Source organism: Mus caroli, chromosome 7, assembly GCF_900094665.2.
Source record: "Mus caroli chromosome 7, CAROLI_EIJ_v1.1, whole genome shotgun sequence".
NCBI classification, from domain to species: domain Eukaryota; kingdom Metazoa; phylum Chordata; class Mammalia; order Rodentia; family Muridae; genus Mus; species Mus caroli.
The window spans coordinates 145,291,383-145,313,563 of record NC_034576.1 but is presented as its reverse complement, the minus strand read 5'-3'; the positions used below and the strand labels follow the sequence as shown (position 1 = coordinate 145,313,563).

General features: G+C 49.0%; 1 protein-coding gene across 2 annotated transcripts in view; it reads right to left on the bottom strand.

The window, feature by feature from the left end:
* Kcnq1 (potassium voltage-gated channel subfamily Q member 1) overlaps nt 1–10,732 on the bottom strand; it is a 318,671-nt gene extending 307,939 nt beyond the window's left edge. Inside the window, exon 1 of one of the 2 annotated variants that reach the window (XM_029479746.1) lies at nt 10,473–10,732. In XM_029479746.1, coding sequence (XP_029335606.1) covers nt 10,473–10,717 — 245 coding nt within the window. In that variant the 5' untranslated portion in view covers nt 10,718–10,732. Of the gene's footprint in view, nt 1–9,877; nt 10,363–10,472 lie in introns of those variants that run through there. The other variant, XM_021166795.1, reaches the window with a different exon arrangement.
* Between the last annotated feature and the right edge of the window lie 11,449 nt (nt 10,733–22,181).

The following is a 22,181-nucleotide window of genomic DNA, read 5'->3' as shown; positions in this document are numbered from 1 at the left end:
CTGTGGCTGTAGGCTCAGCCATTCCCAAGGAGTTCTAGATCTCTAGAGTTAAGGGAATTTGGGGATAGGTAGACTCACAGCTTCTGAGGAGACCTTGTTTCCTGCCATTCCAGAAAACAGAAAAGTCCAATCATGAATACTGATAGCTGTCATTCATATGCCAGCCGATTCAGGATCAATGCCCTCTAAATGTTGTCATGGTAACTATGCACTAGCCCTCACCGACAACTCACAAACAGTAAGTAGCCTCAGAGCAACGAGAGAAACAATGCCACCCCATGGCATGGACTCTGGGAGCCTTGCATTTGTCCTGAAGAGGCAACTGTGTAGATGTGAGAGTCCACATTTGCCTCTTGGTACACTTGCTTTGTTTGGATCCATAGGCTCTGTTCTTTTTTATTTTCTAGTTGAGAATCATTCTCAGCATGGTAGTACATCTTTAATCCAAGCACTCAGGAAACGGAGGCAGCTGACTCTCTCTGTCTTTGAGGCCAGCCTGGACTTACCTATCTAGTGCCAGGCAAACCAGAGGAAGTCTTTGTCTCAAAAAACAAGCAAGCTAAACAAACAGCCCCCATACACATCAGTACCTACAACAAATTTGCAGCTTTTAGCAGGTCTTTTTTCCTTTCTTACAATATGTTATATTTAGACAATCCCCAGTGGAGGGAGCAAACAAGGATTTGTTCATTCCTCCTCTCCTGGGTCTTTTAGGCAATTTTTATTTGTTTTGCTTTGTTTGAGACAATGTCTTGATATGTAGCCAGGGCTGGCCTCAACTTGTGGAAAGCCTCCTGCCTCAGCCTCCCACACATTGGGATTGCAGATGTGTTCTAACGGGCCTGGTGCCATGATGATGTTTTCACTAAAGACTCACCCTAAACCTGGGTGTGGTCCCTTGCCACAGTGGCACGATGTCCATGTGGCACCCCCCACGTAACTGTTTCTCCGGCCCACTAAGAAGTGATCTCAGCATGCTTCGTGACCAGCGAGCCCCATCTGACTATTTTGTGCCTTGGCCATCTGATGATGGGGACATCTGGTTTGAGATGCTGCATTTCCTAATATGGATTTTTAAGGCTCAGTTGCCTTGGCTACCGAGCTCTAAACACATCACTTCTTGGGAGTGCTTAGGCACAAATGGACTTCCTCTGGGCCCCAGGTTCTCCCCTGTCAGGTGAATGGGGAATCTTGGTGAAGGAAACATGGGAATAAGGGTCTCTCCCTCTTGGAAAGCTGCAACCAACATGGAAAAAATTGTACTCTGGCCCAAGATAAAGTGGGGGGTCCCTGGGCTGCTGGAGGGGGTCCTCTATAAAGGTAAAACCTGAAGAAAGTTGGAGGTGGCTTGGGCCTCTAGGCAGCTGAGGAAATCTGACTGTGGCTTTCTTTTTTGTTTGTTTGCTTTATTTTATTTTCAAAACAGGATTTTTCTGTATAGCCCTGGCTGTCCTGGAACTCACTCTGTAGACCAGGCTGGGCTTGAACTCAGAAATCCACCTGCCTCTGCCTCCCAAGTGCTGGGATTAAAGGCATGCACCACCGCTTGCCCAGCAAAATGATACTTCAGACAGCTGTAAGCCATCAGACGGTTACTGGGATTTGAACCAGAGTCCATTGGATCCACAGTCAGTGCTCTTAATGACTGAGCCACTGCTCCAACACTGACTGTGGCTTTCTAATTGCAAGTTCCATGAGGAGGTACTCTGGAAAGTTACTCTGAGTGGCTTTTCGATTTGCCCAAGAACATAGTTTAAAGAGGGTGCAGAGAAAGGCATCCACCAGCAAGAAGCCTAGAGGACAAACCTAAAGGCCTGCTCCTTATAGATGAGGTGGCCAGATATAAGGTAGGCACCTAGTATTGGGAAAGAAACAGCCACCAGCAGTGCTTCCTTGGGGCTTATGGATAGAGGCCAGGCAGAGGGAGGGTGCCTGTGGGAACATGGTACACCTGAGGTTGAGAGTAGAGTATCTCTTTGCTGGAGAACACTACATCCTAAAGTCCTCTGGGCAAAGTGAAGGAGCCCAAAGGACCTAGTAATTCTCTAGCAGTATATCCCAAAGAAGAGAAAAAAGATAGCCTGCCTGACAAAGAATTCAAACTAGTGATTTTTAAAAGAAACTTAATATGATAAAACAGATTATAGCAAGATAATATAAAGAAATTAGGAAATTTTTGTTTTGTGATATGAATGAGAAATTTAGCAGAAGGCCAGATTGAGGTAGGGGATCAGGTCTGAAAGAGCAAGATATATGATGTAAAGCATACAATTAGGAGTCTTGCTGCAGAACAGACCAGACAGAAGAGTTTCTGAGCCTGAATACAAGTCTAACAAAAAGGAAAGTCAGACCAAAGATATGCAAAAGGAAAGGGAAACTTCAAGACCTATAGGAGAGCAGAAAGTGAGTAAACAGATACATTGTGGATGTTTCAGGATAAGGAGAGACAGGAAGAAGCAGAAATAAAATTGTTTACAAAGTAATTACTGAAAACCTCACAATTTTTGGATGAAATACAGACATTTAAGCCAGTGAAGGAAGCTCTAAGGACCCCTATAGATACAACCAAAAGCACTACAGGGATGGACAGACTGTTTAGTGGTTGAAAGCACTGCCTGCTCTTCCTGAGAGCCTGGGTTTGATTTCCAGTACCCACATCAGAGTGTGCAACTATTTGTAACTTCAGTTCTATGGATCTAGCACCCTCTTCTGGACTCTGCAGGCACTGCACACATGTTATACACAAACACACATGCTGGCAAAATATATCCATACACATAAAGTTAAAAAAAATTAAAGATACTTTACAAGGAACATTATCATCAAACTACCAAAAATACAAGGCAGAGAATTCTAAACATAGTAAGAGAGAAGTGCCCAGTTACATAAAAGGGAATCTTCAGTATACTAACAGTGAGAAGCCTTTTAAACCAGGAAAGAATGGGATGATACCACCAGAGTTTTAAAAGGAAATGAATGAATGAATGAATGAATGAATACCTGCCAACCAGGAATATGATACCCAGCAAAACTATCCTACAGAAAAAAAAAAGTCTTTCTAAAGCAAGCAAAACTAAAAGAACTCATCAATAGATTAGTTCTATAAGAAAGGCTTCAAGTGGTGCTCAGAAAAAACAAATGTTGTCTCTGGTCTTTTTCTAGCTCAAATTGTAAGCCAAAATAAATTCTTTCTTCTTTCTTAAATTGCTTCTGTCAGGGATTGTATCATTGCAGTGATAAAAATAACTAACATGGAGACTGAAAGTTCAAGGATGGGAAACACAACTCAGGTAAATGAAAGCAAAAGCAAGCAGTAGGCGCACTTACATCAGGAAAGTCAACTGTCAGTCAAAGACTAAATAGAGACAGGGAATCCTGGCCAATGGATGGAGTCAACAGGTGAATTCCTGTACCCATTAGATCTCAAAGGAGAAACATTATCTAATAGAATGACAGTTATGGACAAATTGTATCAATGGACAAGCAGTCCAGGAAAATGTCAGTGCAAAAATGCTGGAGTTAAAATACACTATAGACTAAAAGGATCTACAAGTTGTTCACAAAATACCTTCTCACCAGCACAGGGAATGGCCTACAGTATAGACCACATGGGAGACCACAAAGACACACACACACACACACACACACACACACACACACACACAGAGAGAGAGAGAGAGAGAGAGAGAGAGAGAGAGAGAGAGAGTTAGAACTAGTCATTGAATTTAACAAAGATGTACAGAACAAAATACATGTTTAAAACTTCATAGAGCTCCATATCTGACCACTAACTTGCTAGGACTAAAATCATGATAAAGCCTGTTCATATTAGATACAAAAGGATGGATATGGGTAACTAAAAAGGCAGATATCTCTACAGTGAACATTACAAGAACATTACAAGAAATTGAAGAGTATGCAGAAGATGGTCATAGCATGTTTGTGGCTCCAAAAGAAAATGTTTAAATGTCCATCACTGCACAAGCAATGTACAGATTCAATGCAGCTACTAACAGAATATCAGTGGCATTTTCACAGGACTAAAAATAAGTCCGAAGATTGGTATGGGGCCACAGAAGAACCCAAATGGATCAGGAAATTGCATCCCCAAAGAGCATTGCTGAAGATAGCATAATAGACAACTTGGAAATATCCTCAGGCTGGGGACGTGGCTCAGCTGGCAGAATGCTTGCCTAGCATGCACAAGATTCTGGGTTCAATCTGAGGCAGAAAGGAGAGGCTAAGGTTTAAAACAAATGGGATAGTATCTATTACAGGGTGTTTAGTGCACATCTGTAATCCCAGCAGTTGGGATGTAGTGAAGGGAGAATCAAGAGTCTAAGGTCATCCTTGGCTACATAGTCTGAGTCTGAGGTCAGCTTACATTACATTAGACCCTGTTTTAAAAACAAACAATGCTTCATAGCTTGAACAACCAAAACAGCACGGACCTAGCATAGAAATAGACACAATATGAGGCTGAAGAGATGACCCAGTAGTTAAATCCACCTGTTGTTCTTGGTTAGGACTAGGGTTCAGTTCTCAACACCCTCATGGTAACTCAACTGCCTGTAACTCCAGTTCCCAGAGATCTGAAACCCTCGTATTGCTTCTAAGGTAATTGGAGTGAGCATACTCAGGTGCACGCATGCACACACACACACACACACACACACACACACACACACCCATTCACTCACTCCTGCTACAGACGGATGGGGTGGGTGATTTTACAAATGGGTCTCCTTTCCAGGACACAATGCCTTTGCCTGGATCTTTATGGAACCACATCCAGGTGTGTTCTGCTCAGTTCCCACAACCAGACCTGGGGACTTTCCAAGAAGTAGCCAGAAAGTGGGCAAGCACCATGTGAGTGCTTCTACCTCAGATCTGCCTGTGCTCAGTCAGGGCAGTGGCTAAGACAGAAGCCCTGGCTTTATTAGAACAGTAATGGGTCGGAACCTCAGGACTATCCCCAGGCCACTGAAAAGCCCTCTGGCAGCCTCTGCGTCTACCCACCACTTTCCCAAGCTCAGGAATGCCACTGGATAAAAATACTGCAGGCAGATGTCATCAGTCTGGCCTGTCATGGGGCTTAGAGTTTTCCAGGCAGCAGTTGCCACAGCCCAGGCTGTGAGTGTGGGGTAAAGTAAAAGGTGAAGAAAGCCTTCGAAAGGAGCCAGACAGCTCTAGGTGGCCCTGCCTGTATGGCCTCTTAACACTCAGGAACATCAAGACACTTGCTAACACACACACACACACACACACACACACAAAGACAGTTTTACCAATGGATTCTTTATGTGCTAGAAGGCAAGGCAAGGGGACAAAGACAGAGGCACTGAGCACATATGTGCCTGGGAAGGCTTCCTGGAGGAAGCAGCTTCTGAACATTTGACAGAGTGTGTATTGCGTCTGACATTTGTCATGTCGGACTCCAACTCATTCCCACAGGACAGGCTCCTTCCATTCAGAGACTCTACTCCCAGAAGAATAGCAATCCACTCCTTACTTGGTTTGATCAGCGTGTGGTTTATGAGGAGGGAGCTCCTGGCTCCTTGGGCATAGCCAACTGTGTGACCTTAGGCAGATAATCTACTGTCTCCAAGTTCCAGGGTTCCCAGCTGCACACGGCAAGTAGCCATATTTGACAGGCCCTTGACAGAGCCACTGCTACAGTCCCCTCCACCTCTCAAGAGGCCTCTGGGCAGGGCCAGGGAATGGGGCTGGGCCACATAGCAGAAGATAACGTGTTCACAGAGGCAGTCCTTTCACGGGCTCTGAAGCCTCATGAAAAGTCAGGTCTTGTGATGGCCAAAGTCACCCTGCTGATAGAGCAACCACTGGCTCCTCTCTGAGGCTTGCAGAAATCTGGGGCTCTGCATACTCCGAGGGGTTATGAAAAGGGATTCCCACGAGGAAGAGCAAGGAGGATACATCCCTGAGTGCCTCAGGTAGGGTGAGCAGAGCTTAGCTGGCGTAATCTATTAAGTAGCACCACTTACTCTTTGGCCCTAAGGCCCTGCAGGACCACAGCCTACCTCCTGCTCTACCTATTACTTCTTATGCTTCCCCACAGTGTCAAAAGGGCCTGCACTTTCCCTCTGTAACTATTCCTTAGTTTCAGCATCCAAGTGGCCCCTGTGGCCAGCACTTATCCCTTCATTCTCCCTACCAGAGGCATAAGAGCTTCTAGAAGCTTCTCTACAACCTTTCATTGGGACAGACCACCCATCCCCATACCACCTGGACTCCTTTTGGTCCTGGAACATGCCCTGGTGTTTGCCCCAGCCTGTCAGTCTCATGAAGAGGGAAATGAATCACAGCAAGGTACATAGGAGCCAACAGCTGGACTGGAATGTCAGAGCCAGGAGGGACCATGGGGCTAATCAGAGTCTACTTCCTAGATAAGGGTGCAGAAGAGAGGGTGGGAGGAACAGGGGCCCTTACACTGGCCATGACCAGAACTGTGCATCTTATTACTCAGGAGCCACTTGATAGAGGCAGCTGCAGCTCTCCTCACTGCTAGGCAGGCCTGCTGTGGATGCCACCCTGCACTGTGCTTTGTAAGTAAGCACTGTTTGCAAAGGGGACACCACACCCAGGAAGCGTGAGCTCTGGACACTACTTTTGCCACCAGAGGGCTCTAAACACCAAACTCACTGAGAAACAGAGGCCATAGCAGCTGGCCTGACAATGCCCTGTCCTTGTGACACCATGGGGTTCTTCCCTGCCTCAGCAGCTCCCAGTACTACCTTGGCCTGGCATAGGTCCCCATGCCCTCATGCCCAGGGTAGGGAGGCTCTTCCTCAGGTCGGAGTTCCATGGGATTGTCTCTTCCTACTACCCAGCTGGGAGCCTTGCCACAAGGGATGTTTATGGCCACCCAACACAGGGCAAACCAAGATGAAGTGCTCCACACACACGCACACAGTGTACACAGAAATGCAAGGCTGGGTCTGAGGACAGGTTGAGGGGTTATGTGTACCTGGAAAGTCAAGATGCCAAGAGAGTTAGCTGATGACACCAAGGGACCAGGCCCCAGAGGAGATGGCATGTGGAGAAGCTTCAAATTTTATCTAGGGCTGAAGAATAGGTAGAGGTGTTTATAGTAACCAGAAGGAAAGACTTGGTCATCTACACAGCCCTGCAGTCTCCTCACTGCTCTGTCCCCATCATCCTGACAGCCATCTTCCTAGGTCTGCTAACTAATTGCCCACTGGCCACTCCATGAGAGTCATAACCAATACACTGCAGCCCCTGCAATCGGAAAGGCCAGCCCATTTGACTACCAGGAGTAGCTGTAAGCTCCACTCACGATCAACTCCCTGAGGTACTAGCAAAAGCCACCAAAAAGTTCTCAGGGAACTGAGCAAGCCAGAACTGTGAGAGGATAGAGACAGGATGATCAAGTTTAGGTTCAAAAATGAGGGAGGTGGGTAGTGTCTCTTAAACCCCTCTGTTGGTCACAACCAGGGTCTCCAAGCAGCTTGACAGTCAGAGTAGATACTTTGGAACATCTGCCCCCAACCCTGGCCAAGGCCCAACAGCAAGGCAGCTGGACCCCTGTGACCTTGGCTAGGAAGGGGGCTGCTCTCTATGGGAACACAAAGAGCCACAAGATAGGATTAGGGTGAGGGGGGTGGGGTGGGAACCCAAGCAGCAGAGGGCAGTGCCTGGGGACCAGTGTCCTGACCCTGTCACGCAGGGAAGATCAGCACAGACACAGGAAGAGCTGCTCTACTTGGGCCAAGGCAGGGGTCCCCCAAGGAGGGGCCAGGATGTCCGGGTCTGTTTCCCCATACGCATGTGGGAAAGCATACCCCAGAGACTGCAGGACACTGGCTCTCACCCCTACGCCCCCTCCACCCCCACACATTCATGCCCTGATTTTCCAAAGCAGGCTTGTCCTTTGGGCCACAGAACCATCCCTGTATGTTTTAAGGGTCCATCTTACCAAGTGCAGAGCTCACAGTTTGCCAGCCACATTTGCTTCTTAGAACATCACCAGGGACAACCAGCATGACCATGCATTTTATAAAGATGTTAGGCTTCCAACTGCTGGCCATGACTCTTTTCCAGAAACTGCCTGACCCAGAGGGTCCTGCCCACCTCCTGAAGGTGATGGAGATGAGATCCCTCCCCCTAGAGTCTGAGCAAACCACATGCTGTACCCAGCAGGGTCCTCCCAGTTTACTTACCCCTCCCTCTTTGTAACTAAACTCCATGGGCAGCCAGGGCTGGGCAAGATTCACCAACCACCACTCAGGAGCTAGCATCTCTCTCCCTCTCCTTGACAAAGAAGATCTTAGACCACCAATCTAGAAGCCACCAGGGCTCAGTGGCTCCTGGCTCCTGGCTCTTGAGGAGGCTGGGCAAAGGCAAGCTCTGCTGAGCAAACTTCCCGAGGGCTGAACAATCCAATTCAGGAAGAAAGCACAGTGTAAGCACAGACTTCCTCTGGGGCAGGACAAGCCCTCTTCCTCTACCAGGTCCAGGCCACCAGAGTCAGGAACTTAACAACGTTCATTCTAATGACCTGCATCCCCAGGAGGATTCCATGCAAGTGTCTGAAGGCTGCTCACCTTGGCAAATGGGGCTCCTGGACAAAAAGGTAACAGAGTAGCAGCTTCTCCAGCACCTTTCATCTCAGGGATCTTAGGATCCAGCAGGCAAGTGATAGAAAGCAGCAAACCATGTTTGCTAGACATTCCTACAGTGGTTAAGGCTCTTTGGGGTCTTTATGCCCTGAGAAAAGCCCACTCCTGCTGCAAACACATGCAGTGCCTCCATCCTCGAAAGACCAGCAATGAAGCCTCAGGGGTCCTGGCACTTTGGGAGGTAAGGCAGGGGGTTGGGTGGCCTTAAGGACATACCAAGAATGCCAGTGGGGACAGGGTGTCCAGAGACTTTCCCTGGATACCCTGGGCGATCATTGTCTCCCTTTGCAAGGCAAACGGCCATCCAAATTCACTTTCGTGAGCCTGGCTCTTGCTGTGCCTCAGAGGCATAAACAGACCTCTGGACACCCAGTGGAGGTCCTCCCCTGCCCAGGTGGCAAGACTAGCCACAAGGAAGTCACCTAGTGGAACATCCAAAGCAATTAGCTGCGGGGTCGGTTGAGTAGAATCCTGAGCCAGAGGCTGGCAGGGCACCAAGAAACTAGGCAGCCAGGAAGTGCTGCCTCGAGGTGGCCAGGGGAGGCAGCAAGGAGGGCAGCCAGACCATTCCTGGAGATGACTTTCTGTGACCCTGCCCTTGAAAAATGAAGTGCCCTGCCCCTCTCAGGCAGCCTGTGAGAATAAGAGCCACCTGGTAGCAGTGAGGGCCAGGTGCAGCTCAGCTCCCTCTCCTGTTCCCTAAAGCAGGTGCTGTTCTCGGACAATGTCGACTGGGCTCGCTCAGGGCATCCAGCCCGCTTTCATCAGCCTGGGTTATTGGAACCTGTGGGAACTCCCTGTGGACATCTTGGGCAACACCAATGCACCTGCTAATTTATCCTGCTGCTCTGAGTGCCTAAGACACAGATACCAGCCAAGGCCTGAATGGGCTTGCACACAGACACCAGTCACTCCTGGGGGCTCCTGAGTCTCTTGTCACAGCTGACCCACACCAAAAGGTCGGCTTCCAGCTTGCTTACTCCTCCTGTAGGGACTAACATCTAAGCGCTGTCCCTCTATTCCAAGTGAATGGCCTGGAGGAGCTCCTAGGTTGGTGTACTGCAAGTGTCCCCCTCCACAAGCCACAGCAGAGTCCCCGAGTTTAAGGGACAGACTCCCAGTCTGGTTTCTGCTTTCTGTGATTAGCCCTTCCTTGCCTCCCCTAGGGTCACAGTGGCACCAGCCCTAAGAGTCGTGCGTGCAGGGAGGTTACTCACACGGTGAAGTGGTACACGAAACACTTCCAACCCGTGGGGCGCTCGAGGAAGTTGTAGACTCGGCCCTGGATGTGGGTGCGTGCCAGCAGCGGGCGGCGCGCACTGTAGATGGAGACCCGCGGGTCAAGGCTCACCCGCGGACGTGGACCGAGGTCTGCAGGGGCCGGGGCGGGCGACACAGGGGTCGACATGGGGGGCGCGAGCCCCGGGGCTCCGGTTGACGCGATGGGCGCATAGACCGTGCTGCCCTCAGGGCCACCTTCGGCCAGCTCCAGTGAGAAGGGACACTTCTTGACCAGTCCCGCGCTGCCCCGCCGGGCGCCTAGCAGGCGGCTCCAACCCGCGCGCTTCCTTTCAGCACTGGGCGGGGACGAGGCCGTGTCCATGGCCAGACAGGACCCCTGACCCCGCCGCTCCTGGGAGCTGAGGTGAAGGCGGCGCAGAGCGCAGGGCGCAGTGCGGGTAGCCACTGCTGCCAGCCCAGCCACGGGGGGCCGCTGTCTGCTCCGCCTGGGGGCGGGGGCGGGGTTGGTCCCCCGGGATGGCATGTCCCGCCCCCAGGACGCCCCGCCCCTGGGCGCCACCGCGCGCTTACCTGCGGCCTGGCTCAGCCAGCGGGTTACCTGCTCCACCAAGCCATGTCAGGCTGATCTCCGCGTTCCCGTCTGTGCGCACCTGCTGGGCGCACGTGCTTCCCCGCACCCCGAGGACCTCCCGCCTGCTTGGCTCTAAGGTCCTCCAACCTGGGACCAGCAGATACCACCACCACGAATCACAAGCATCCTTTTTCTCGCTATCTGAACCCACCCTAGAGAGGGAGCGGGAGGCAGAAAAGGGCATCCCAGGCCACACATGGACACTTTCCGGCACAGGATGAGGAAGTGTTGGCCCAGAACCCTTGGGTGTCCAGAAGCCTCTGTTGGCGGCGGAGAATGGGATGGAGGAGATGGGGACAAACCAAGAGTGGTGCTCACTGAGAGTGGGGTCAAAGGCAAGTGCTAGATTGCGGGTTTTACAGGTAGACACCGCCCGCGGGGCTGCCTGAGCGTTTTACATGTACTCCCTTTAAGTTTGTACCTCTCCAGAGTGACACAGAAGGAGCCTTATGTCCTGTGGTGGTGTGAGGATAGTCAGAAGGTGTGTGCAGCTGGCTCTTGCTACACTGGCCTTTGTGTGGGATGGAAGGGCACCTGCATCCCAGGACAATCCCAAAATCCCATTCTCCTGTGATCCGCCACACCCGCCTCTCACATCACGTACAAGAATAACTTTCAGATACTGTCCTGTTAGCTTCAGTTCTCAACTTGACACAGCCTAGGGTCATCTGAGAAGGGAATTAGGAGGAGGACTGCCTAAATTGGATTAGACTGTGGGTGTGTCTGAGGAAGATTGTCTTGATTGTCTTAGTTGATGTGGGAAGACACAGCCCACTGTGGGCGGTGTCTGTTTCCTGGGCAGGTGGGCCTAAACTATATAAGAAAGGTAGCTGGGCATGAGCCTGAGAACAAACAAGCAAGCGGCGTTCCTCTGGGGTTTCTGCTCAACTTCCTTGGTTGTGAATGAGTTCTTTGATGGGAGTTGGTGCTATGTAGAATATTGAGCAGACCTGCCTCCAGGTTCCTGGTTGAGGTCCTTCTCTGGCCTCCCTTTGAAGATGGGCTGTAATTGGTAAGCTGAAATAAACCCTTTCCTCACCCAAGCTGCTCTTGGTCCTGGTGTTTATCACAGTGATGGAAGGATGCGAGAACAGGTGGATCAAAGGCTTTGGTGAAAGAACAAAGGTGAGGGGCCGTTGCTATAACCAGAGGTAGAGTGTGTGCCTGGTGTATGCAAGGACCTAGGTCTGATGAGGATGTGGGGGAAGAGCACCTGCCTCAAGAAACTGTCACTAAGGAAAACATTTCCAACTGCGCTGTGAAATCCGGAAGCGGCAGATAAAGCAGAAAGTTGCCGCAGGGGAAGTAAGAGATAGGAGACAAGGTCGTTTTCACCACCACAGGCAAAGGATTAATAATAATCATTCATACATAAGGACCATCTAAAGCCTCAGCAGACTGCGGCAGCCGGTGCTGTGGGAGAGTGGGCTGAAAACAGGATCCGAATACAGGGAAAGAGACATGCGTGCAGCCTTGGTGCCTCAGGGGGAAAACATTCTCAGCCTCACTCATAATAAGAAAATGCAAATTAAAAGTACACTCTGATACCAGTGGCCCACTATCTGATTGGCAAAACTCCAGATGTTTGACGGCACAATCTTTGGGAGAGGCCAGGGTGGCAGGTGCTTTCCTAATCACCCGTGGGAAGGGCATCTTGGCAGCCTTAGCAAGAGCGTATGTGCCTTTTGACCTGGAAATCCCACCACTAATAACCGACCCAAAGACAAACGAGAAAAAAACAGAAGATGAAGGTGGGCATGGTGGAGCACACCTGTAATCTGAGTACTTGAGAGGTAGGGGTTTACAAGAGTATTAGGAGTTCAAGGTCATCCTCACCGACATAGTAAGTTCAAGGCCAACCTGGGCTATGTAAGGCGGGAGGGAGGGAGGGAGGGAGGGAGAGGGAGAGGGAGAGGGAGAGGGAGAGGGAGAGAGAGAGAGAGAGAGAGAGAGAAAAGAGTGAGTATACATAAGCATATAAACCTGTGTGCTTACTACAACGTGGCTTATATTAGCAAAAGATAAGCAGCTGAAATGATGGCTCAGTGGTTAAGAGAACTTACCTCTCAAGCATGAAGACTAGTGTTAAGAATCCACCACTCATATAAATGCCAGGTGTGACCTTCTGCATGCTTGTGTGTGAGGCAGGGGAGGGCGTAGGCAAAGACTCTGGGACTTCTGGCTCCAGCCTAACTGAAAAACTCAAACTCTAAGGTTGAACAAGGGACCCTGCCAAGGCAAAGAGTGATTGATATAACAGGACACCAGAGACCCTCTGCTGCCTTCTGCACATGCTCACAAGCGCATGTTCACACACCTGTGAGTCCATCACACACACACACACAAAGACAAACACATCGCGGTTCTGTTGGTTGACTTATACTCTAACAGAGCCACACAATAAAGGTTCATGACAGTCATTATCACTAATATCCAAAGGAAAAAAATAATTGAACCATAGGTAATAATATTGGCAGGTTCCCACTCCAGACGCCCCCCAGGCTAAAATTCTCTGTGCTCAAGTCTTTCACGTAAAGCAGGGGAGTCTGTGTTTAGAAACTATGTGCATCTTCCAGTGTAGCTCAAACCATCTCTAGATTCCTCAAAATACCGAGCACAATGGGAATGTTAGGTGGAGTAGTTCTAATTTATATTGTTGGGGAAAGAATAAGAGCTGTGCTAGTCCAATCCAGAAGTAATTTGTTTTTCAAATATCTTCCATCTGGTGTGGGTTGCAGAACCTGGAGATTTGCAGCACCAGCTGTCTGAACAAATCAAACATATATGTTTACATATCAAATAAGCAATCCTTTTGAGTCTCTTAGGAACCAAGATATAAAAGATACAGATGTAAAATCAAAGAAGTAAAAACAAATCTTTAATGTGAGTTTAAAATATTACCATAATCTCCTCTGTTGTTTCCTTTCAAGATTACTTTACAGCTATATCCGACTAAAAACTTTGGAGGGATCAGGGTGAGGATGGCCTGGTTGGTGAATTGCTTGCTGGACAAGCATGAAGACTTGAGTTCAGTCCCAGAACCCACATAAAAATGTGGGACATATACCAGGCATGGTAGCCCGTGCCTTTAATCCCAGCACTTGGGAGACAGAGGCAGGTGGATCTCTGTGAGTGCAAGGTCAGCCTCTTCTACACAGTGAGTTCCAGGACAGTCAGAGATGTAGAGAGACCTTGTCTCAAAAATCAAGATGGACTGCCACCGAGGAACAACACCAAAAATTTGTCTTCTGGTTTTCACACACATGTACACACAGACACACACCCTTGTGCACCACACATACTCCACCACATACAAATATATATCCATGCTTGTGTAAACTGCCCCCCCCAAACACACACACTTGGAAGAGTCTGAGCAAGAGCAGAATTCAAGCAGCACAGCCTCACAGAGGATTCAAATCTGTAATCCCTGAATCCAAGAAGCTGAGGCAGGAGGATTGCCATGAGTTCAAGGTTTACAGAGTGAGCTCCTATCTCCAAAAACAAACAAATATATCAACTGAAGCATGCCTAATATCCTAAAACTCAGTTTGTTCATAATGAGACTTTGAAAGTCCTCATTGCCCTTGGACGGTTGCTTGGCTTTTTGTTCTGAAAATGAGAGGGGGGCAGGGTAAGATGTGGCCTGCCTTGCCTTCTCTGCACCAGCTTCAGGGTGTGAGGAGGCCATGCCTGCCAGAGGTTACACATAGAAGAATGTGTGGATAGAAGTCTGACGCAGGAAAACTGCTTTGAAACCATCAACAGGAAGAGGATGGGAGTCAGGTGCAGATTAAACCAGACTGCCTCTGAATTAGGAATTGTTGGAACTATAGTGAGTGCACGAATTATACTGAGCTATTTACTTTCATGTGTGTTTCCATGGTTTTTTTTTTTAATATATACTCATAACTGTCCAGGTCTGTCCTGGGGGAAGATAAGAAGAAGAATGCTCTCCTAGGACCTTTGAGATGTGGCTCAATGGGTGAAGTTGCTTGCCACCAAGTCTGACAGTCCAGATTGTATTCCCTGGGATTCGTATGGAAGGAGAGAACAGACAGCCCTAACTTGTCCTCTGACCTCCACACACGTGCCATGGTACAAGCATTTACATACAACAAATAAAGGGGGTTCTGTTGTTGTGTGGTTTGGTTTGGTTTGGTTTGGTTGGTTTAGGGCTCTTGGGGATGCCTGCCCTACCCTGGACAAGGAATCTGTTCTGAAGGACACTGAGGCAGAGAGGAGGCTGGGCAAGGGGCTGCTATGAGGTTCTTGACCTCTCCAAAAAGCTGGACAGAGAATGTGTGTGTGTGTGTGTGTGTGTGTGTGTGTGTGTTGGGGAGAACAGATCAGGGTGGGAACCAAAGAGAGGGACTCTAGGTGTACTGTTGAGGAACCAAAGACTTGGTGGACTTGGACTCTAGGTGTACTGTTGAGCACGGAACTAAGAGGGGCTGGGCTCAGGGTGGGACTGAAGTTGAAGCTGAGGAAATAAAATCTGGTGGCTCTGAAGCAGGAAACACAAGAAGTCCTGCATATGGGTGGGTCTCAAGAAGAGACCAAACCCATGATGACTGTGGAAGTGGGTAAGGATCCTTGAGGGGCACATCAGCCAAGAAGAGAAAACTCTCTGTGGTAGAGTCTGAGTAGATTGCTTAGGCCATGGAGGTCTGTAACTCTGGGTATGGGACTCTGGGGTGCCACCTGCTCTCTGCTGGACTCCTGCTTTATCAAGGAAGCACCTCCCACTTCCACAGTCATTGAGTGTGTGCACACATCCCATCAGGCTGCTTCCTGGAAGATCACCCTCTCACTACCTGTCTCCAAGCCTTGGAATGTTCTAGAAATCTGGTGCCTGCCCTTTTACACGCTGACTCTCTAAGGACTCTTTGCCAATCCATCTGAACCCCCTTGCCCACTTATTCCTTGTTCATCTGGTGAAGTCAGAGGGCAACAATGGGGGGGTGCCTTTGAGACTATTATGACGATAAAACTAGGGCTGATGTCTTCTATAAGGACCAGAGTCTACCAGCCAAGAGGCCTGCTGGAACAGTCTGACTTCCAAAGGTTTCCCAGATGTCATCTTTTTTTTCTGATTAATTTCCCATAATTAATTAGTTCATTCAATCCTAAAATCTTGTGTGCACTGCCATGGAGCCATTAGGTAGAGTTGAGCAAAAATAGTGAGCAGACTGGAGGTGCCCACTATCCTAAACAATGTTAGCCATCGACATGGCACAACCTAGAATTATCTGAGATACAAAACCCTAATTGATGAATTGCCTAGACCAGACTGGCCTTTTAGCATGTCTATTAGGGATTGTCTTGATTGTTAATTGATTCGGAAAGAACTAGCTCAGGGTGGTGGTAGCAGGGTGGTGGTCCTGGGCTGTGTGAGAAAGCTTGTTAATCATGAGTCTGAGTGAACCGGCAAGCTCTGTTCCTCTGTGATTTCTGCTTCAAATGCCCTGAGTTACCGCAATGATGGACCTGGAAGGTGAAATAAACCTCTTTCCTCCCTTAAGTTGCTTCTGGTCAGTGTTAAATCACAGAAACATAAATCAAACTAGAACACTCAATTAAGGGCTCAAAGTGTCTCCACAGAGTCGCTTCAGTTAGCCCTGATGTGGAAACTTCTAGTGTTTGGAAAGTTAATTATGTCAAATGATGTTTTGCTGGGGCACACGGGTGAAAGGATGTTTTTGATATAGCAAACACATGAAAGGACCTTTGGTGAAGGAGTATGGATTTGACCCCACAGACAGTGGAGGAGAAGCACTGGATTGGTTTGCTCCGCATCGCTCTTCTTCTCTAACGACACACATGCATTGGTTTGCCTTATATAGCATTATTGAACTCAACTTGTGATAATGCTGCCATTGAGAAAAACTCGCCCAAGAACTGCTCATGGGGTTCTTGCCACAGCTTACTGCCTCATGGCCTCTCCTTGGGCTGGTTGGTGAGCCTTGCAGTGCCTTCAGGATTGCACTATAGCTGCTAGTTCATGCCTGGTGTCTGCCTGCTGAAAGGACTGGACTGAAGCTAATGGGTTGTGTGTGATATCTTCCTGCCTAGAGGACTTGTCTGCAGCTGCTGAGTCATATTTGGTGTTGGCTACAGGACGCAACTGCTGCCAAAGAAGATCAGGCTCACCCCTAGAGAACTGTTGCTGAGCAGCTCCACTTCCCCCACATCCTAATAACTTTTCTCTTCCACTACCTCTTCTGGGTGGTAGACTGGAGGAGACGTTGAACTCTTATTAAAAGTAGGTTGCAAAGAATCTATGCCTACATAGCCTGGGGGAGAATTTGCTGGCAAAGTTCTCTTCATGCAGTAGACACTCAATGTTAAACAGCTGGATGGTGGAGGCAGGAGGGAGGGGGTATGAGGAATGGAGCTTCCCACTGTGAACCGCTGATATCTCTCTGTAGGCCCCCCCTGACTGGTGACTATTGTCTATCCTTGTGGATGGAACAGGCAGCAGTAAAGCTGTACTTCCATCTCTCCTGCATCTTACAGGCAGATGCTGGGGTGTCCTCTCCTCATCTGGGCACATAAAGATCTGTCCTCTTAATCAGCTTACTCTCCAGCCTGGGAAGGGGCATCTAGGGCCTTCTCTATGCAAACACTGGGGTGGTGTTGCTATTCCCTCCCATGGAGGGACCCCAGAGTCATGGTGGGACAAAAACAATTGGGCTTGTCCAGCATCCTTTGGCCCTAACATCTTGTCCTCCCTCCCACGCACACTGTATCTGAAGTCATCTCACTAGGTGCACCAAGAATCCACTGTGCTCTGCTCTGTGGGAGAAGGCTGGACAGTCATTTGTGAAGAAAGTTTCCTTCTGAGCCAGTCCATATGTAGAATAGAAGGAGCTAGGCATGCTGTCATTCCGCCACTCCTTACCCATAGGCCACACCCACCCACACTCTCCTCTTCCAAGATGCCAAGCTGGGAACCGGCTGAGAATACTGAGGGTTGTGTGCAAGTGTGTGCAGTATGCATGTATGTCAGACACATTCAAACAGCCTTTTGTGAGCTCCCTTTTGTGACAGCTCCAAGGACAGTCTCTTAAGAACACAGTGGGAAGGGTGTGTTCAGAGGGGAGACCAGCCTCCCGATAAGGCACCAGGAACCACCCCATGGGGCCACAGTTATACGCAATTTAACAAGGTTGTGTGAGGGTTAACCGGTGACCAGGCTGTCTCTGCAAATGTCACCCTGTCATTCCCTCACCAGCACCAAGCCAGTGCAAGTAAGGTATCAGAACTTACTTTCGTCTTACATAGTGCTTACTTTTGTTTGAAGTTGAGACCTGTGGTAAAGCTGCCTAAGGTCTTGCTTGGGTCTCTAGAAAGCCACACATACCTCTGAGGCCCCATCTAAGCATGAAAAGCACTACTAGGCAGGAGGGCTGTTGGCACTTGCCCTATGCTGATAGATTCAGTTTTAGCAAGTACTGAAGGGTCCCCTTCCAGGGAGTTACCACCATCTGCCACAGAGTTCACTCCTCTCCTACCAAGTGGTATCCTAGGAGCAGCCCTGGGACCTCAAAGGTCTCAGACCTCCACCAGAGCTTGAGGTAAGAGCCTGCTCAAAAGCACAGCCCACTACACTCAGGATCCCTTAGCTGGTAGCATCCCTGACACCTCTAGCCCAACAGTACGCCATCTTGGACATTTGCTAAGCCATGAAGCCTCCACTTGGTGGATAGAAATGTATTGGGAAGCCGGGCGTGGTGGCGCACGCCTTTAATCCCAGCACTCGGGAGGCAGAGGCAGGCGGATTTCTGAGTTCGAGGCCAGCCTGGTCTACAAAGTGAGTTCCAGGACAGCCAGGGCTACACAGAGAAACCCTGTCTCGAAAAAAACCAAAACCAAAAAAAGAAAAAGAAAAAGAAAAAGAAATGTATTGGGTATTTCTAGCCAAATCCAATGCCATGGTGAGCAGTCCCAGTCAGAACTTTTGTCCATATCCATGATATCAAATGGGCAACACAGCTGGAGGGCTCACCATGCCAAACCACCATGGCCCCACACAAGGCTGAAGCCCAGAACAGGAGCAGGGCAACCAAGGAACAGAAGAGAAGGCAGGAACGACTCAGTTGCCCACAGAATTTTCTAGGCACCCACTGCTTCTAGTTACACTGTGGGGAAGGCTGGAACAAGGCTTCTCCTGAAGCCCCAATTCAGGAGATACAGATCACATCTGTGAGATGTACAGATGGAGGGAGGAAGCACACGAGAACCTCACATGCCACTCATGTGCTCTGACCAGCCCCAGCCCTTATGTGACCCAGAGCCTGAGAAGCAGCTGCCAACATTCCCATGTGTGGGCATCGTGTGACAGGGAGCTGATTCACCTCTGTGAGTCCAGGCACAGAGAGGCTCCTGAATGTGAGTGAATAACTGGAGAGAAATGAGTGGGTGGCTTTATAGGTGGGTGGGTGCTTGGATGGTGATGGGAAGTGGATAGTAGGTGGGAATTTGTATAGATGAATGAGTGGATGAATGGATGGATGGGTAGTCAGCTGATTGAATGGATGGAGGGATGGATGAATGGATGGTGTTATCTGGGTAGATAGATGTATAAATGGGCAAATGGATGAATAGCTACTGGATAGGAGGCTGAATGTTTAGATGGATGGTAATAATGAGACAGAGGCATGAGTTGGTAGACATAAGGATAGATGGATAATTAGATGGATGATGGATGGTGACAAGTAGTAGAGTTGATAGGTAGATAGAATGAAAATAGCCCCTATAGGCTCATAGAAAGTAGCACTATTAGGAGGTATGGTCTTGTTGGAGGAAGTATGTCACTGAGGGTGGGTTTTGATGTTTCAGAAGCTCAAGCCAAGCCCAGTGTCTCTGTCACTTCCTGATGCCTGCTGACCCAAATGTCCTTCTCCAGCACTATGGCTGCCTGCATGCCACCATGCATTCTATCATGACAATAATGAACTAAACCTTTGAATCTGTAAGGAAGCCCCAATTAAACGTTTTCCTTTATAAGAGTTTCCATGGTCATAGTGTCTCTTCACAGCAATAGAAACCGTAACTAAGGCAGATGTATGACAAGATAGATGGATGGTAGATGAATGGGTAGATTGGTGGATGGATCAGTAGGTGGACGGATGGATGGATGGATCGATCAATTGATCAGTGAGTGAATGGCCTGATTAGTCTTGATTGTCAACTTGACAAGATTTAGAATCACTTTAGGAAAACTGTCTCTGGGCATGTCTGAGAGGGTGTTTCTAGAGAGGATTAAGATTGGGGAGGATCCACACAGAAAGTAGTCCTGGTATAAAGAGGTCCCAAGGAAAGAGCAATGGCCACTTTCCCTTGCTTCTTCCTCCTGAGCAAGTGTGTCCGTCACTGCTGTTGCTGTCCTCTGTTGACTTCAGACTCCAGCTACTTTGGTTTTCCAACATGAACTGAACAGCAGTGATTCTCCAGGGATCTTCTAAGACTGATTGGAACCAGACTGGGCTTACTGAGGTGACTGACTGACTTCATGGGCTCTGCAGACACTGGGTCTTAGTTCTGCAGCATGTAGATGGTCATTGTTAGACTACTTGGTACCTATCATGTAAGCAACCCTATAAATCTCATTAATATGTATATATTCTATGAGTTCTGCTCCTCTGGAGAAGACTGCTGAACTCTTAGATGGATGGATGATGATACCCAGATTAATGTATCTGGAGGCTTGGGTGGGTAGGGACATGGGCAGAAAGAAGGTGGTGGGTGTCAGTTAGATGCCTTCATAGGAACAGGGACAGTGGCTCAGTGACAAAACATTTGCTACACAAGCATACAGACAAGTTCAGAGTCCTATACATAGTGTGTATCTGTGATCTTAATACTCCTACAATAAGTTGGGAGGTGAAGGCAAGAGAATCCCAGGAAGCACAAGTTCCAGCAAGGCTAATGTATGTGATGGCAAAGAAGAGACCCTGTCTCAAACAGGGCAAGGCAAGGGATGACATATGGCATGCATGCATCTGCGTACACACACACACACACACACACACACACACACACACACACTATAAACAAGATGTCTGGGTGGATGGGTCATTGATGAATGGGTGGATGTGGTCAGTTTTCAAGATATCCTGGGTGCTAACCTAAGCATACCCACCTTGGTATGTCCTCATCGAATCCTAGGAAATGCTCATCATGATCACTGTCCCCATTGCCTGACAGGACCTGGAACAGGTACAGGGCTGGTAGTTGATGCCACACTGAGGCTGGCTATCGGTCCTGTAACGGCTCTGCGTAATGTAGAAGCATACGCATTCTATAGACAGCATGTACAGGGGGCACAGATGTGTGCATGGAAGCCAAGTACAGGCCATGGGGCCAGGAAACCATTAGTTTCCATTAGAGGCCTGGCAGGAGCTCTGAGTTGGTCCCTCAGCCCCTCTGGCCTTGATCTACAACTGTGGGATAGCACCAGGACCAGTGTCAGACTAATAGACAGAGCTCAGGCCTAAGGCCTGTGATGCTCTTGTCCTTTCTCTTCCCAGACCATTGTCTCCAACTTAGAGACCACAAAAGAGTCCAACATGTTGTAAAAAATCCTGGGCCAAGAGGGTACTAAGGTCATGAGAGCAACATTGGTGGCCTTAGAATTGCTGTGGGAAGGAAAGGCCCTTGATTCCCTGAGTGTCAATGCTGGAGATGCAGACTTTCTGGGCCTGCAGAGTGCATCTCTCCACAGAAGGCAGTCAGAGACAGAACTGAGTCTAGGGACAGAATGGGGCAGGGCCATTGAGCTAGTGTCTGTTCCTAGGAGGTAGTTTCTCTACCAAAAGTATGCTGGGGTGGGGGAGGCTTTGAGTTAAATTCTGCAGGGTGGGGAGACTTGAAGGCCTGCCAGACTTTGGCCTCTTCTGCTCTAGTCCAAACCTAGGTGTCAGCCTCAGAGATCGCTCAGGCTACTTAAGAACACTGGCCCTCAAAGAACACTAGCCCTCATGAATGCTAGACTTGGCTTTTGAGCAGGTGGGCATGGAAGGCAGCTAGTGAGACTGTACAGTCAGTCAGTGGTGGGAAGGAAAACCACTACCCTGGGGACACAAACTGGGGTGGGAGCCAGCCCTTGCTGGAGACTTGCTCTCTGGAACACAGCCTTGCCCAAGAGGAAATATCTTCCTGGCACCAGTCAGCGCAACCACAAGAGAGACAGACACAGCCACCAGCCAAGCCATGGTGATCAATGTAGGGCAGCAGCTGTTGAGGGCAATTTAGGGATCCCTCCCATGGCACCTTGATTCTCTTTCTCCTCATCACAGTGCTCATAGTGAGAGCATATGGGCAATTGAGCCTTGCCCAATGTCTATCTGCCCAGCGCCTGGAATGGTTTGGAAGCTGCTTCCCACTAAATGGCTCTCTCCCCAGACCCCACTTATGCCTCCATATGGCTCATGCCTATGCACATGCTCAGGCACACAACTGCCTTTGGGCACATGTTCTGTATACTTTCATATTCTGCACTTGGGGTTGGCTGGGGCTGCCCAGTGTCCAGCAGAATTATGGAGGAAGCGGCTGTTGATGGGCAAATGAGGAAGCAAAGGTCATTTCAGATGACAAAGCAACACTGAGCAACGCTGCTGGGGTGCCTGGGAAGTGAGCTATAG